The sequence below is a fragment of the Girardinichthys multiradiatus genome, chromosome 11 (assembly GCF_021462225.1).
Source record: "Girardinichthys multiradiatus isolate DD_20200921_A chromosome 11, DD_fGirMul_XY1, whole genome shotgun sequence".
In the NCBI taxonomy this organism is placed as follows: Eukaryota; Metazoa; Chordata; class Actinopteri; order Cyprinodontiformes; family Goodeidae; genus Girardinichthys; species Girardinichthys multiradiatus.
The window spans coordinates 19,344,779-19,362,482 of NC_061804.1; the positions used below are offsets into that span (position 1 = coordinate 19,344,779).

Below are 17,704 nucleotides of genomic sequence, written 5' to 3' on the forward strand. Positions count from 1 at the left end.
ATTTGAACTCAAATCAAATATCATTTTTATCAGTTAAATATGTATTTATATATTCATTCATTTATTTATTTAAAACACAAAAGGCATATTTAATTCCCATCCCATGCATACAACTTGGATTTTTTTATGGGATATGTATTAACATATTCCAATTTTAAGGAAAGCCGATATTATCTTCAGTCATCTCTATGCATAACAAACGAAGAAAGAAATCACACAAACAAACCTAATCCAAATTTAGCAAACTTTTTTTTTTTTGGTTAAATTTCTGTTTATGTGCAAAACTATTTAAAAAATACAAAAACGTATTTTTCTCTTTATCTTAACCTGAAAATGACAAAATCTTCAAAACATGAATAGTATTAAAATAGAATTGCTAAAATGTGTTAATGCCCGTGGGTAATAAAAGGCTATTTGATAAATATATTAACAGAGAAGATTTTTTATTTTGTTATTTCATTTGTTTAGTTGAATTAATTTAATTGAACCCCTCATTGGAATGTTCCTCAATAAAAAAAAAAAATCGTTCTTTCACCTGTTGTTATTTTCACTGTTGTGGTATTTTCCTTCAAAAATCGTGAGCGTGACGTATGCCCGTTACGCGCCGCCGCCCACTTCAACGTGCGCGCTACCGGCGTCCAATCGCGACCGTTAGCCGGGGCCGGGCTGACTGACTGACTGCGGTGAGAGAGGAGAAAATCTGACCGTCCGTGCCGGCTGATGTGAAAAGTCACGATACCGCAGTCAAACCACACAACGCCCCAGCACATGCACAGGCTTGCTAAGGAAAATATGAAGTTCCTCATGTGTAAAATGGTAAGTTGGAAGTTTCTAGTGGCGCTTCTGCGTTTGTTTTGGCACTTAGTTGGACTTGTTATTTTGACGACGGCTCGCCTGCAGTGTCTGCGCTTTCCCGTTTCCATCTCAAAATGGCGGAGAGGCCGAAAGCTAAGCTAAACTGAGCTAACTAAATAGGCAAAAGTTGTTATTGTTTAAGGCAGCAGGTTAAAGACTGGGGGAATTGCACGGATTTACTTACCTACACAAATGGCCTTCGTTATTTCAAAACCAAAGTGCTCTTCTTCATCAGTGCGTGACTTGCATCAAAACAGTTGTTTTGGAGCCTAGGTGGCTAACGTTAGCTACGCCTTTTTATGGAAGTTCTGACTGGACGAGCTAACAAGGTCTGTGGCTAACACTTAAATGTAAGCGTTAACCTTATTTCTGTTGTCAGCCTGCCTGGCAGTTATCCATTCTACTTGTATCTGTTCTTGACTGAGCATTTTATCTAATATACCAACAGCGTTATTCATACTTGAGTTACATAAATTCCCCGATGACATTTAACGGATGACTGTGGATTTATTTTTTATTAAACAAGAATATGTTAATGAGTCACCGGTTGACGGAGATTAGATGCCCTGTCTGTGTTGTTGACTGTGCTCGTATAAATCCACTGCTCACCCTGACAGCTGGGCTTGTTGTTTAGTGTGCTAGGCTAACCTTAGCTGGGAAGGGCGTTGCTGATGAGCCATTGCTGCAACGTTGCCCTTGCGCCTCTAGAAGCCCAGAAACACCACACAGATTTTCGACATGTTATTAAATGAACACAACTAAAGAAGTTGCTGGGGTTTTTAAGTTAGGGTTGGAGTTGGTGCAAAATCCCCAGAAACAAATAACATGTACATAACTGGTTTAGTTGGTTAGTATAATTTAATTTATGCATGTGAGTTTTCGATTAATTCCCGTTGCATTGTGGTGGCTCATGCGTGTTGAGTATGCAAGCAGCATTATTAGGAAAATATTGATCCCTTCCATTATACTTTTGTCTATCATGAAGCAGTTATAAGAACCTATGCATGGTTAGGAATTGTATGCATGAAATGTTTTTGCTAATAAACATTTCCTTACGACGAAGATAATGTTTTTATAGACTGGGTATTATAAATGTCAGAGAAATGTGCAAAACTTCAGTTTCAACAGTGGATTATATTGAATAAAGAAAGAAGATAAACAAATTAGTTGGTACTTTTTCTCCCTATTGTTTAATTTGTTGGCCAATACGTCTGAAAATTTGTCTTAATACAACTGATTCTAGAGTTAGTTTACTTGAAATAAGATGGTGATCTTTAGGTGATTAACAATATCATCAGGTTAGGGTTTATTTTTGTTTTATATTTTTAACTTTTGTTTATTTTTGGTTTTGAACTGCCAACCTGTAGTCTGCAGTGGCACATACAAAATAACAATCATTTCTTGCTTCTTGTATCAATTCATTCCTTAAGTATGTTGTTGAATTATGAAGTAATTCACACTGTATTTCCATTGATCATGTTTGTGATCACTATTTAGGCCCGTTGCCCCTAATTAAATGTATGAGATTATGACCCCTAATAACTCAAAGTAAGAGCCTGCTGATAGAGGATATTTATTGTCAACTTCTGGCACCTTTTAAACAGGTATTCAAGCCCAGGATGATTTGACAAGATTCCACATTTCTTGGTTTTGCCTCAGAAACAGCATTTTTCTATGTCACCCCACAAGTTTTCAGTCAGGTTAATGTCCGGGGATTGGACTGGCCATTCCAGAACTTTGATTTTGTTGGTGTGGAACCAAGATGCTGCTCGCTTATTGATGTGTTTGGGGTTGTCTTGTTGAAACGCCCATTTCAAGGGCATGTCCTCTTCAGCATATGGCAACATGGCACCTCTTCGAGTATTTTGCTAGAGGCAAACTGATCCATGATCTCTTGTATGCGATAAATAGGTCCGACACTATAGTAAGAGAAACATCCCCACATCATGATGTTTGTACCACCATGCTTCACTGTCTTCAGAGTGTCCTGCGGCTTCAATTCAGTGTTTGGGGGGTCGTCTGACAAACTGTCTTCGGTCCTTGGACCCAGGAAGAACTTTCATCAGTCCACAAAATGTTTGTGTTGTTTGGTTGTATCCTCTCCAGCACGTCTTGTTTTTTAACAGTGGGACTTTGCGTGGGCTTCACACAGCCATTTTCTAATTGTTACAGTGCTCGCCGTTAACTTCAGACCTTCTTTGATCACCCTGGAGCTGGTCATTAGCTGAGTCGTTGCCATTCTGGCTGTTCTTCGATCCATTCGAAAGGTGGTCTTTCATTATCTTCCACGTCACTGGTTTTCGTTTTCATTTTAAAGCATTGCAGATTATTTTTGCCAAGCAGCCTGTCATTTTCTGCACTTCTTTATACGTTTTCCCCTCTCCAATCAACGGCTTAATCAAAATACCATTTTCTTCGGGATCAATGCCTAGAACGACCCATTTTTGTCTGGTTGGTTCTGTTGATTTATTTTTTTTTTATGACTCTACTACACCTACTAGTAAATTATTTGCCTTTTGGTAACATGATTTCTACCAAAGACAGTAATTGATCTGGTCAGTCTAGTTGGACTACTATTTTTTATTTATGTATTATTTTGATTTTATTTTGTGGCTTTAGTGGCCTTTATTTTGTAAATTGACTGACAGGAAATGGGGTAGAGAGAGGGGAAGACATGCAGCACAGGTCAAAGGCCGGGAACTGTAGATCAGCTGTGGGTATTAAGGGAAGTTGGCATCCATCCACCTGTAATATATTATGAATATGCAGAGTGTGAACATCCCACGCTTGAAATATAGTAGCCTATCCGATATTGCGTCCAGACAGTCCTTTGCGATTGCAGTATTACAGACACAAATATTGTGATGATGACTGTGATTACATATCTGGAACATTTAGGCTGAGAACAGCTTTGCTTTTTTTACAGTTGACAATAACCATTATTTATCTTTTCATGTTTGACAGAAATTACTTGGAAATAAAAAGCTAAACAGGTTAGTTTTTCAGGGATACAATAAAACCTTCTCATCTTCAGCCTCTTCTCCCCTTCCAGTTTTCTTCTTCTTGTTAAAAGCTAATTATTAAAGAATTCAGAGCAAATGGGACGTGATGAAGCTAATGATGAAGAAAATATTAGGAAGCATTTATAGTCTGACTGCAGTGGATTAACTATAACTCAATTCAGTATTGTTAAAGAAGTTTTTATGTTGTGGATATTAATTTGAAAACCTTTTGCTGCAACTACAAATCAGACAATGGTTTGAAGTTTATTTTGGTAATGCGAAGCAGGATGTTTTCCTGTAGATTACCTAAGCCATCTCCGTTCTTTCCTCCTGGCTGGTCTTCCTGACCTGCAATAGTCAACAATACTCATTAATTCAGTAAAAAGAGATTTTATTCTGTTTTTCTGAGTTTTGTTATATTTTTGTTGTTTCCATACTTTCTCACATGCAAAGACCCATAATTATCAGAACAGTGGCTTTTGTCCAGTATTTACAGAGTTTAAGCTTGCGAAACATTCATTAGATAAATGCCCTAAAATATTGTGAGCTGTCAGTTATATGTATCATCTTGCCTGTCTTGACGTTTGATTTGTAAACATTCACCACCTTGTGGTTCAGACTGCCTTCTCAGGGACTTGTTAGGCTTAAAGGTCACACTAACAGCTTGACTCAAACTTTTGATGCAGTTGAATGATTGTGTTGACATGATTTGTCATTATGCCATTTTCTTTCTCTTCCAAATAACTCAAATTAAACCACCGTCGTAAATAAAAAATTTCAAGTGGACTGAAATGGGTGTATTGAGTGGCTCTATCTGTGGATATGTACAAATCGCAGATTGATACGTTTAAAAAAAGTCATTAACTATCATTAAAAACAACCATCCTCTCACTTTAGTTTGTACATTGTGTTATGAGCTGTTCTAAGTCATTATCTGTTTTAATATGTTTGGGTTTTTGGCTGCTGATCAAAACAAAACCTGAAACCTTAAGATGTTACAATAAATCCTCCAGAAATGAGGCGAGTGTTTCAGTGCAATAGAAAAATATAAAGTGCACGTAACTTCAGGCTCTAATGCTGCTACCTAATGGAGGCTATGTTCACCCTTCCTCTGTGTTTATAAAACAAAGACAACATGGTAGTGTACATTTCGGTGCTTCTAATCAGAGGAGAGATGTACAAATTATTGGAGCTGTGTTGTGGTAACGAATGGCTGCAGGGATATAGGAGAGACTTTACTGCTTTATTCTCTGTATCACCAGCATTTAATATAAATATGATGGTTCTGATATGTCTGGTCTTAGCCTGGTAATGCAAGCTGTGTCAATAGGGTTGGTTGTAAGTTTAGTTAATCTCTTAACATTTAATGGTTTTTTTTTTATGTGTCAAGATGTTATATATGAGGTTATTTAATTGAGTCATTGGACAGAAACTGAAGATACCCATGAGTGGTTATTATACTGCTCTTTGTAGGAATTCTAGCCAGGACACATTGCATTTGTGTGTTATTTTTAAAATAAATACCCCCCTTTGTTTTGATAGCAAGTACAACTTGGATTGCACCTTAAATATATAAAAGTAATAGTTGTTTCTTAAATTACTGGAGTCCATCAAGAGTTTAACAAATGTTTATAATGCAATAATAATCCTGTTAGGAAGAAGAATTTGTCAAATTTTGACATTTTTGTTTCAGATTTGTTTTTAATTATTAAATGTCTATCATTAACTGACTTTTCTTCAGAGGCAGGCTCGTCTCTGCCATATTTCTGAATGCTGTCACCTGCAACAGATGTATTGGTTTAAAAGATTTTCCTTTTAAACAAATAAATTTCACTTAAAAGCATTACTGCTGTTTGTATGCTCCTGTTCTCCTTTCACATTCAGTTCTGGCATTGTATTTCTAGAATTGGACTCTGTAATTTAGACAATCACACCTGTTAGTCCACCTTCTTCTGATAAACTGATAAATAAATAGGACCTTGCACCTTTTCTTTATTTATGACACTGATCTTGTTCTCTTTCGTGAGCACCAAAGCTTATGCTGCATTCATCTGTCAGTGTGATGGCAAGCAACCAGGCAATATTTTGGTGGTGTTTGAATAAGTGAAACAAGACCGGGGCTCAGAGTGTCACTAATTTGTATGAAACAGTGTGCAGGAGACAATTTAAATGCAGTTCCTAATGTTCAGGTATGTTAAGCAGGTGCAGAAGCCACTGACCTCTGTGCTTATGTAATAGTTTGGACCCTGGCCTGTTTGGTCAACTCGCTATTTTTGAACCAGCCTGACAGTTCATCTCAGCGGAAATCACTGTTCTGTTCTGTCACTTCAGTGATTCATCATGTTTGCTGCCTGGTAAAAGGAGTTCTGATACATCAGTGGTCTAAATGCATTAATAGTAAACATTCAACTAATCAAAGTCATAATTTCAACAACTAATTTTTTATGAAACAATATGATATACCCTCCTATCAAAAACATATTAATAAGATTTCATTTACCTTAAATGCATCCAGTAGAGCTGCATGATATAAGGAAAACAAGTACGGTAATTGTGACGCTGTTGCTGAATATTGCGATGCCGATATTGATAACGTTTAAACCACACATTCCTGACTCTTTTCTTTGTTTCCGTTCATCACAATGTGGCCACCACTCTTTTTGAGCTTTAGCATCTTGGCTTAAGTCAATTCAATTGGCCAGATATTTTATTGGCCAACAGAATTTGCATGCATGACACTTTAAAGACAATTTCCTACCAGTTATCGCATCTAAGCTGTACTTTGCATTTCTGATATTGCACACATTGATATTACTATTGCAGTATGATATATTTTGCAGCTTTAGTATCCAGCAAACAAAAAGCATAGCAGTAAGACCACCTGCTACCAGACAGAGATGCAGACAGGGACAGCGTCTAGTTAAGGTCCTCACTCAGTGTTTGGTGATAATCCTGTTAGCTACCGTCCCATTTCTTCGTCACATTGCACCGTCAGCTGTATGGAGGACTAGTGGTCTCTGTCACTTCGACAAACACACACACACACACACACACAGACTGCGTGTTGTCTGGTCTACCTGCTAAGCAGCTTAGTGCTTTTACTGCACCAACCTTCAGTAGAGTTCAAGAATTGGATGCTATCGTAAGCTTCCAGTCACTGAACGGTGTTACTGGTTTTGTGAAAGGGCTTTTTATTTATATTCCTCATCTTACAACTAAAATCAGGAATAACAATATTTAATCTTGGAATAAAAAATCATTTTGTTAGACTCTGAATTATGGTGAAATAAAACCACATAGTCATACAGAGAAGATCAGCTGAAATTTCCAGATGTTTTGAAAAGTGTTTTTATAACTAATATATTTGTTTGCATTCTGTGCACCTTAGCTTCAGCTATCATTAATCTGGTCTGAAGTGGTTGGAAGTAGTAAAAGAATTCATCTTTCAGCCAGTGATTTTAAAAATAGAGTCCAGATTTACCACAGACTGACTCTAACCAGCGATCAGTGTAAGAAACTGGAAACGTGGGAGTGCATGGATAGCTCCATGAAGGAGACCTACGCCGTGGCTGTGTGAACATCAATGTAGAGGTGAAAAATAAGATCATTAAGAGAAATAAATGGTTAGATCAGCAACATCCACGTATAAACAAGTTTTACAAAGTTCTGAGATTTATAAATCATTCAGTGTCATTTGACAAATTGTGCTCAGTTGTTTTTCTGCAAAAGAGAAGTCAGGATAGCCTAACTTAGTCTCACTGCGTAGCCTGAAGGAGATCGATGATCACAGCATGGGAGGTCAATGATGGGATTTTCCCAAACTGATCCATCAGATTGAAGTTTATAAAAAATTGCATGTGTCAACTTCTGTTGAGTGAGCTAGTTCACAGAAAATCATCTAGAACGTAGGGACATTATGCTCTGATGCATAATTGTGAATAATCTTGTTATCCCTTCATAATCTGCTTGTTTTAAGGTAACTATATCTACTGAAGAACCTGCAGCACATTTTCGTTTATGGCCAATGTTTCATTGAATTGTCTTATTAAAACAAGTTTAGTATGTATATGTGAATTCTATAGGAAACTCTGCAGATCTGACCTCAAAGAAGGCCTGTTTGTTTTGTTTGTATTTTCTAAATATAAATGTGAAATCTATAACAAAGAACCTTTTCCTTAAGCAACTTGTACCCTAAAAGCTGCCTTTCTTTGCCAGAATAAATGTGCATTTCTCTTGCTCGTTACCTGTGAAAAATTCCCCTAAAAATGTAAATCAACACTTTCCTTCTCTCTTCATCAGGTGATGGACATGTTGTGAGTGAGTGGGTAACATTTGGAGCATTGTAAACCTCCTCGGAGCTTCGTACCGGGATAACAAAGGCACCTCCAGGTCTCCGTCCTTTGAGTGGCTTTCTCTTTGCCACCTGTAGTCCTCCGAGGGATCAGGCTCCTCCCCACCGAACGCTTCCCTGCCAGACGTCTCAGCTTCACCTCTTTCTCACCTCCCCGAGAGGGAGAGAGCAGCAGCCACCATGGTGCTGTCACAGAGACAAAGAGATGAACTGTGAGTGCAATTATATGTAGGATTACATGTTCATTGCACGTGCGAGCAAGAACAGACATGTATACTGATGCTCATTATAAGAAGCGCCAGTCGATGAGCATCGCATGTTTTTTTTTTTTTTTTTTTTTTTTTTTTTTTTTTTTTTTTTTTAGGTTTGAAGACAGTGGGATTTTTCAAGCTTCCCCGAATGAGTCGTCCAGAAGACATTGTTTTAGCTGTGTAATTTAATCTTTTACAACAATTTGAAATCAGTGAGGAGAGCATAAGGAGATGTGAGCTCTAGGTGCTTCACTTGATAGCTGCTTGGTGAATATTTTATAACCTACATGACAGGAGGAAAGAAACGAGGGGGATGGGGAACAACGAGGAACTTAACCAAGTGATGGCTGGATAATGTGGGCAGCTTTACACAGTTATGGCCTGCACCCCTGTTTAAAACTCGACAGCAAAGAATCAGTGAGCTAAATTTGTATTTACTCCGATATTGCTGTCACTGCCATCAGTATTGTAACATCCGAGGGTCATGAAGTAAGATTTATTTGGGACCAGAAATCTTGCAGTGAGGGTCTCAAGTTTGTAGTCTGCAACAGACGGTTCATTCCAGGTTTCATTGGAGCCGTTTTAAAAAGCCCTGAAGTTTTGGCCTAGATTTAGTACTTTACTCATGAAATATTCACCCTCCGTCCTATAAAAGACCTGTTTCACCATTTATATAAGTGTGTGTGTGTGTGTGTGTGTGTGTGTGTGCCTCCATCTATGTATTTGTGGTACTCGTGTGTGCTTGTAATTGAACCCTCACTGCATCATCCAGCTCTCTCTTTGAGTCGATGGTTTCCATAGCAGCAGCAGCACTGTCTCCCAAAGATTCAGCACATATCTTTTATTAACTTTTCTACATTGTTTTAATTTGTTTCTGTATTTGTTCCGACTGACATTTTAAGGTTGAATTACAACACCAGTCACTCCTATCTGTGCCTGGGTGTGGTCTTTTATATTTTAAGGAGGAACAGCGATTTCTGTTAAGGAGGAGCTGGTATTTATTAAATGAAATCACATTTTCTGTGCAGACATTTCTGAAAATTTAAGTGATTCATGGCATTTTCAAATGGAAATTACAATAATCCAGACAAATTGTCTAAGTGGAATCCAATTAGGGTTCGAATTAACAACACTGTTTCTCTTCCTAGAAATCGGGCTATAGCGGACTATCTTCGTTCCAATGGATACGAGGAAGCCTATTCTACTTTCAAGAAAGAAGCAGAATTAGATATTGTAAGGAGTGACAAAAGCTCAAAATTATACATTTGAAAAACAATTAGTTTTACAATGAAGCGGTCTCCTTTCCTGGGAATCTCTTTGCTTTGGTTGTAGAATGAAGAGGTAGATAAGAAGTACGCCGGGCTTTTGGAAAAGAAATGGACCTCTGTTATTAGATTACAAAAGAAGGTAAGGAACGTCTTTATACTCTTAGGTTTGATCAAATAAGAATAACCATTTTGTTGTCATGCTTTGAAATGTTGCGCTTTCTGGTTTAGGTAATGGAGTTGGAGTCGAAGCTGAATGAGGTGAAGGAGGATATGACGTATGGAGGACCTGTTGGTCAGAAGAGAGATCCAAAGGAGTGGATCCCCCGTCCCCCAGAGAGATACGCCCTGAGTGGGCACCGTGCTCCAGTCACTCGGGTCATATTTCACCCTGTGTTTTCTGTCATGGTGACGGCCTCTGAAGATGCTACCATCAAGGTGTGTATAAGGAGACATCTTGACCTGGCATTTAATTAGGTGCATTGCAACGTACCATACCGTACTCATGGATCATAACTACATGGAATGCATAATTTATAAGTTTATATTAAAGGTTTTTTATCAGCTTTATTATAGAAGCATTTTACAGCATAAAACACACAAAGCTAACTTCTCTTTTACACAAATGAATCGGTACTGTGACTTTACATGCTGCAGGTTTATGGAAACTCCAGCTGGTATAACAACATTTGGTGTCTGAGGCATTAATGCACGCTTTATAAAGTATTCATACCTATTGAACATTTTTATGTTTTGGAAACTTATAACCACGAATTTCAGTGTATATTCTTGACTCTCAAGTATTGGATTCATGTTTGGACTTTAAATCATTCTAACACATGAATATACTTCAAAATAAATCATACTATTGTAGCTCTGGCTTCTGCAGCCTCTAACAGATTGCCCTCAAGTCAGACCTTCTCCCCTGTAACTGCTAAAGCATTTGCATTGAACAGCTAATCAGGAGATTCTCACACTGAGATGTGGATGTCTGCAGGCAGGTGGTTGGAGTGGATTTAAGGGTAACGGAGTAAATGGGGCTGAATGCAAATGCATGCCATGCTGTTTTATTTGTGAAAACTATGCATGATTTCCTTTCCAGATTCCTCATAAAATACATTTAGGTTTTGTGGTTGTAACTTAACAAAATGTGAAAACTTTCTAGGGGTTAATTACTTTTTCATAACTCAGTATATCTCATGTTGCTTGGTTTATTCGGTTACCATTGGCTTCTCTGTATACATGTGTTAAATACTTTGTAGAAAAATACAGTGGAGGTGGGGTTCAGGATAAACATGCAGAGAACAGCCGAGTTTTAACCAGGGGTGCACCGATTGCAGTTTTCTGGCCGATTACCAATCTTTAATCAATCAAAGCCTGGCCTGCCGATACAGATTTTCTTTATAACCGACACTGTCAGGTGTCATAAGGTCACAACACACCTTCAATGTTCCAATCTTGTGTTGCCAACAGTTGTGAACCGCTCACATGCAGACGTGACCTACTGGGCGGGTCTGTTTGTCAGCCCTCTCTCACGGCAGAGCAAAAGGGGACGGTGGGTGATTTTCAGACCTTTGCTGAGGTAGATAAGAACGGTGGATAAGATCGGTTTCACGGGCAAGTATCGACCGAACATTCACGATTAAGGAAATCGGGGTCGATCGTCAAGCCGCTAAATCGGTGCTCCCTTAGTTTTAACCAGGTGTAGAACAATAAAACCTGTTGGTAAAGCTGCATGCAGCAGAGGCTATACGCTGAATTATCAGCACACCACAACAGATCCTCTGCAGCTCTGACCCTTAAATTTAAAGCTGTACCACAGATCTGCTCTCCTTTTTTACACTCTGTTCCTCCTCATTAACTTGCAGTCTCTCCCTCTGCCCTCCTTCCTCCTTCCTCTCGCACTCTTCCTGTTTCTCCTCCTTCCTCCCGGCTTGGTTTCCTGCTTTGTCACTACTCATCTGTGTGGACATGGGCTGATTCTTGTGTTGTTTGGTGACTTCTCAGAGTGCAGATTCGAATCCTTATCTGCCGATATTTCTCCCTGAACCTGTCTGGCTTTTTTATCTGAATATGTTAGAATCAGTTTTTATCTGGAATTGGGTGGCAGTGTTTATATTTAAATTATTCTGGATATTTCAGTTAGTCTTTGAATTTGTTCCCCAAACCTATCTTGCCAGGCAAATAAAGTCAAATTCAGGTGAAATTTAGTCTGTTTAATGGTTTTGGTAGAGCTGCACTGGTCAGACTTTTGTGCCACATTTTTATGCATGTTGCCTTCACTGATGAGAAAAGTGTTGGATTTTTGAGGAACCAAGCAGGTTCGGTTAGGGCCACTCAAGCCAGAAATCGGCAGATTCCAGTCACACACACACACACCACCACCCCCACCCGATTTCTCGGTGCAGCTCTAGTTTTTTAGTTTTTTATAGTTGTATAATTTGAGTTCCTTGCTGACTGTTGTTGCTGTGATCTCAGGTGTGGGACTACGAGGCAGGGGACTTTGAACGAACCCTCAAAGGACACACAGACTCTGTGCAGGACATCTCCTTTGACCACACAGGAAAGCTGCTGGCTTCGTGTTCAGCTGACATGAGCATCAAACTTTGGGACTTTCAAGGGTTTGAGTGCATCCGAACAATGCATGGTGAGAATGTTTACGGATATAACACTCATTACAGAGTGAAGCACCTGCAGATGCAGTGTATTTGTATACCAAGGTCACATTTTATTATAAAGTTAAAGGGATTTTTTTATTTTTTTATCCAACAGTAAAAGTTAAAAGACCGCTAATATTGGTTTTGAATTTTTAGGTTTCACAAAACATAATGTATCATTGGATCAAACAACATGACTGAATAATTACAGCAGGCTGTTTTTGAGCTGGGTGGTAATTTGCAAGGATCTCAATTAAATTGGTGATCAAACCAAATCTATTTGGAAACTGTTAAAATGCTATGAAGATGAATACAAATTGGTGACGAGACTAAAAATGAAACTGTGTCTTTTAGGCCACGACCACAATGTGTCGTCTGTAGCAATTATGCCAAATGGTGACCACATAGTTTCAGCCTCCAGAGATAAAACCATCAAGATATGGGAGGTGGCTACAGGGTACGTGAGCTATATTTGTTTTTCTATATTACTCTTGCAGTTTAACTAGTCTATTTTTAGATCTTACTGTTTTTATTTGATCTTAAAATGAATGAATGAATGAATTTATGGCATAGGGCACCCCTGTGAGTTAAGCTGCGTGTATCTGCAGGTACTGTGTGAAGACATTTACAGGCCACAGGGAGTGGGTGAGGATGGTTCGTCCAAATCAGGATGGCTCGTTGATCGCCAGCTGCTCCAACGACCAGACTGTGCGTGTCTGGGTGGTCGCCTCGAAGGAGTGCAAAGCTGAGTTGCGGGAGCACGAACATGTGGTAGAGTGCATCGCCTGGGGCCCTGACAGCGCTCACCCCACCATCCTGGAAGCTACAGGCTCAGAGGTAACCATTGCTGCTGCCTGAATCACATTTAACAATATTTTGATGCCTCAGCTCATTAAGATGTGAAAGGTGACTTTGTGAAGTTGTTAGAAAGCAGCTTTTGTAATAATGGGGAATGGGCACAGATGTCACACTGGATTGCATGTTGGGATTGTTGGAGGCTTGCCTTCAGCTCTATAGATAGCAGTTGGAGAAAGAGACACAGGGACTGAAAGGAGGGTAAAAGATGCTGAGGCTCCTGATCGTGACAAAGCAAGGCTTTTAAACAAGTTGGATCTATATACGTTTCTGGACAAGGAGTGACTGATTTTCACAGTTTTGCTGACATTTTTAAAATGTTTGCATTTTTTGCACATAAATATAAAATTAGGTTACTTGTTGATGTGTTTTATCTCTGCTCTCATGTGCATGAATATGCTCTGTTAGCAAAGTAATTTTGACGAATGATTTCCGTATACATTAGCTTCTCATTTCAAATTTGGTGGAGTTTGAGAACATCTCCAGGATGTGAGGTGGACAGTGGTTGGGCACCAGTAATCACTTTAATGACGATATGTAATTTCCTCATCATCATGTTGATGGACAGCCCTTAGTGATGGGTACCTGCGCTACTAGAATGGTTCCTTGTCACAAATGTTGGGGATAAACTATATGCATAGATTTTAGAATGAGCTGTCCTCCATGTTTCATTCTTGTCTCAAGCATCTGAATGACGATGTCCTTTGGTTCATGTGGGGATGCTAACCTCAGCACCCAGGAATCTTCAACTTGATGTGATGTTGACGCTTGGATCTGCCATAGTCCTACACAGTAACGGCAGCTAGCTTAGCTCCTAGCATGGGGATGCACCGTGGGTTGACATCGCAATCCCATTCCCTTTTGACCGCTAGTTTGTATTATGAAGATAACTTTATCTAGTATGTATCTAGTATTCATCAAGCCAACCTGAGCTGACAAAAGTCAGATTAGGTCCGGTTAGCAGCCAGTTTAGTTCCTTTGTCAGACAAAATATAGATCTAATGTCTAAAATTATTTGCAGATGTGGTGAGCTCACGTCCTTTTATTATAGGAGGTAAGATTCTACTTTGAGCCATGCTGTTTTTGTTGCTGAAGATTGCAGCTTAATTTCTAATATAGCACCTATCTATAACAGGGAACATTAGCCGCTTTGATGTGCCATCATTTATCATCCCTCCTCTTGTATATCTGTTTGCAGAGTAAAAAGAGTGGAAAGCCTGGCCCCTTCCTTCTCTCTGGTTCCAGAGATAAAACGATTAAAATGTGGGACGTCAGCATCGGTATCTGCCTTATGACTCTGGTGAGTGGTAGAAAGGACGGTTTATGATGTGTTCGATGTTGCTGAGAGTGTGGTGGGTAATCACCCTCGTGTCTACAGGTGGGACATGACAACTGGGTGCGTGGGATACTGTTTCATCCTGGAGGACGATTCATTGTGAGCTGTGCTGACGACAAAACAATCAGGATCTGGGACTACAAGAACAAACGCTGCATGAAGACCTTGTCTGCTCATGAACACTTTGTTACGTCTTTGGGTGAGGCTCATTTCATTTATCATATGCCTCTATCTGCATTAGACCAGTATGCAGTTAAGCCCCAAATGTTTCAGATTTAACTGGAAATGAATCTCTTAATTTTACCAACATGTTTCTTGTACCTGGAAGAACTAACATTTAGCAGTGGCCCAGCCATGAATCTGGTGGAGAAACTGGGGAGGGAGCTAAAGATTAGGGTGATGGCAAGGATGCCTTCTCTCCTCAAAGACTTGGGTTTATCACCAAACATGAATTATCAAAATACCAGTAGAAAGTTGCAATAAGCCCATAGTTAATTATTAAAACGGGTTTGATTGGTCTAATGCCAATAAACATTTGTCCATTCATTTTTGAGAACATTACAAATAAGTTTCCAAAAGTCATTTTCCAATAAAAATAGCTGGCAATAACAGCTAAATTACCTTTTGAAAATGTATACTTTTTTCATTGTTTTATTTTTTGATAGATGCTTGTTTCATTTCCCTTATGAAACAAGTTCTTGGTAAAATGAAAATAATTTAAAATCTAAATGTACCAGAGTTGTGAATAATTTTAGGGTACTGAATCGATGTATTAATATCACAAAATACCTGGCATGTTTAAAGTAATGCTATGAAAAGTTAGCTGGTAAAACATGCAGACTCTGAGGTGCATGTGTTGGGGGGGGGGTCTCTGCTAGGCCTACCTCTATCATAAAAAACAACAAAATTGGTCCATTGTTCCAAGAAGTCTGGAAAATGAGAGGAAGGTTGTTTACGAAGCTGCTTTGTTTGTTCTTGCAAGTAAAAGATGCCTGTTTCACTCTGAAACTGTTATTTTCAGGGAAACTCGTTGGTTTTTGACTGTCTGAATCAAACCTTCTTAATGCACTAAATTCAGTTTTGTTCACCATACTTTCTGTCCTGCTTTGACTTCTGAGTGTGTTGTTTTTCTGCAACAGTTCTGAAACTTAAAAGATTTAAGACATTTTTATTACGTTAAAGATATTGTCTTTAAGACATCTGACACTGACGAACTTATTCTTCTTCCCAAGCTGCTTAAGTACAGACACTGTTCCCCAAACAGGTTTAAATCAGTTTCAGCACACATACAAAATATTCCTTAACTATTTTTTTCCCCCTTTTTTACAGATTTCCACAAGACTGCTCCGTACGTGGTCACAGGCAGTGTGGATCAGACAGTCAAAGTCTGGGAGTGTCGCTGAGACTGCCACTATTTCTCATTCTGCCCTGCTTTCCCCAATTTTAAGGATAAAAAAAAAAAAGATTCCCGAAGCTCCATCCTAACTGACGCTCCCCAGCTCTTTCCCCCCTTCTGCCCCTCACCTCTTGCACTCCAAATCATAGTTGGCCAATGCGCTTTACCTTTTCCTCGCCCCCTTTCTTCCCTACGTCGATCCAGCCCCATAAAGATGACTATTGTCCTTTTTGTGTAAATTATTCTGGATGTAGGGTACGCTTAATAAATGTCACGCAATCTCTGACACATAAACATACTCAAAATGATAAGAAATCTCTTTGCATGGTGACTCAAAAATAAAAAGAATTCAATACTGTTAGATTTACAAATTTCCATACTGTTGTCATGATTTCCCATTGGGTCAAAGGGTAAATGTCTGTGTGCTGGTGCAGATGGGTTCTGGTTAACTGACAGTGCACTATAACCAATGGCGCCTCCTGTTGAGGGGGTTTAGGTTATGTTTAGTTTTGTTTTTATTTCACAGCTCAATTTCTGTGGTCTGTTGCTGCTTTTTTTTTTTGTTTTGAGAAAATAAGTGAAAAAGAGGAAGTTGAAGGAAAAGAAATCACGTCAGAAGCAGCTTCTTGGTTTATTGCATTAGGTTTATGTCATGTGAGTGTGTCTGTATGTTTCGACAGGAGAATCTTTGCACCAAATCTACTCCAGTGGTGTGATGAGGGCAGGCAAAGCTTCTTGCCACTTTCATTTCTTCTAACCAACTTGCTTTCAAGTCGACACTCACCTGATCTTAATGATCCATGAACTGCTCTGAGAGCACAGGCCTAAAACCCGACGCGAAAGTGTGTTTTACAGAGGGAAAAAGTCAGCTCACCTGTTCATGAAATGTGTGTGTCCCTCCAGAGAAACGCCCAGTGCCCTCTTACTATCTCTGCCTTGATAACCCACCCAGGGCTCTGTCACACAGGATTTTCATCCAGCTTTCTGTGGTCTCACTGCTCTCTTTACACACACATACACTCAGTAATGCACATACACGCACAGTAAGAAGTTGTGTATCAATATATCTGGATGTCAATGTTTGCAGCATAATGAAATAAAATTCTGTAAATATAGCTCCTCTGTCTGTGTGCTTTATTTTAATTGCGGGATGTGAGACAGGATCAAGTGCTTCAGTTTAACTGTGAGATGGGATACTGTTTCACATCCTGCAGCATCCGTGCTCCAACACACCTGAATGGCCGCCTCAGTCTACCAGAGGCCTGGTGATGAGCTATTCTTTTGATTCAGTCGTGTTGATGCAGACTTCATCTTTACTTCCAAAGAGATATGCAAGAAGAGACCTCAAACTTGTTCTTTTTCTCAGTATATCTGTTAATTGCCATTGGGTGATAATTTTCTATCTTAAAAAAAATGTAAGAACGTTGTGTACATTTATGTATTCATTCCCCTTTACTCTGATAAGCCTAAATATCCAGTCAGCCAACTGGCTTCAGAAGTCATCCAATTAGTAAATAGTGTTCTCATGTGGGTGAATTAATCTCACTATAAACGAAGGTGTCCTGTGAATGTCTCACTCAGTTTCTGTAGCACTCAGTTTGCTAGAGAAACGTTGCCATCAAACAGCCTTGTAAAGACCTGGTGACTCTGGATGAGCTGCAGAGATAAGCTGCTCTGCTGAGAAAACCTTTTCCAGAGGACAAATACTTGTGCACTCCACAAACCTGGTTATTATT

At 39.1% G+C, this 17,704-nt stretch overlaps 1 protein-coding gene across 1 annotated transcript; it reads left to right on the forward strand.

Moving 5' to 3' along the window:
* Nucleotides 1-639: 639 nt before the first annotated feature.
* On the forward strand, nt 640-17,083 carry LOC124876677 (lissencephaly-1 homolog A-like). Its single transcript, XM_047379634.1, has 11 exons — nt 640-816; nt 8,157-8,420; nt 9,608-9,692; nt 9,792-9,866; nt 9,956-10,162; nt 12,203-12,371; nt 12,736-12,838; nt 12,990-13,218; nt 14,435-14,536; nt 14,615-14,771; nt 15,902-17,083. Exons 2-11 carry the CDS (start codon nt 8,389-8,391, stop codon nt 15,973-15,975), a joined length of 1,233 nt encoding a protein of 410 aa, XP_047235590.1. The 5' UTR covers nt 640-816; nt 8,157-8,388; the 3' UTR covers nt 15,976-17,083.
* Nucleotides 17,084-17,704: the final 621 nt, after the last annotated feature.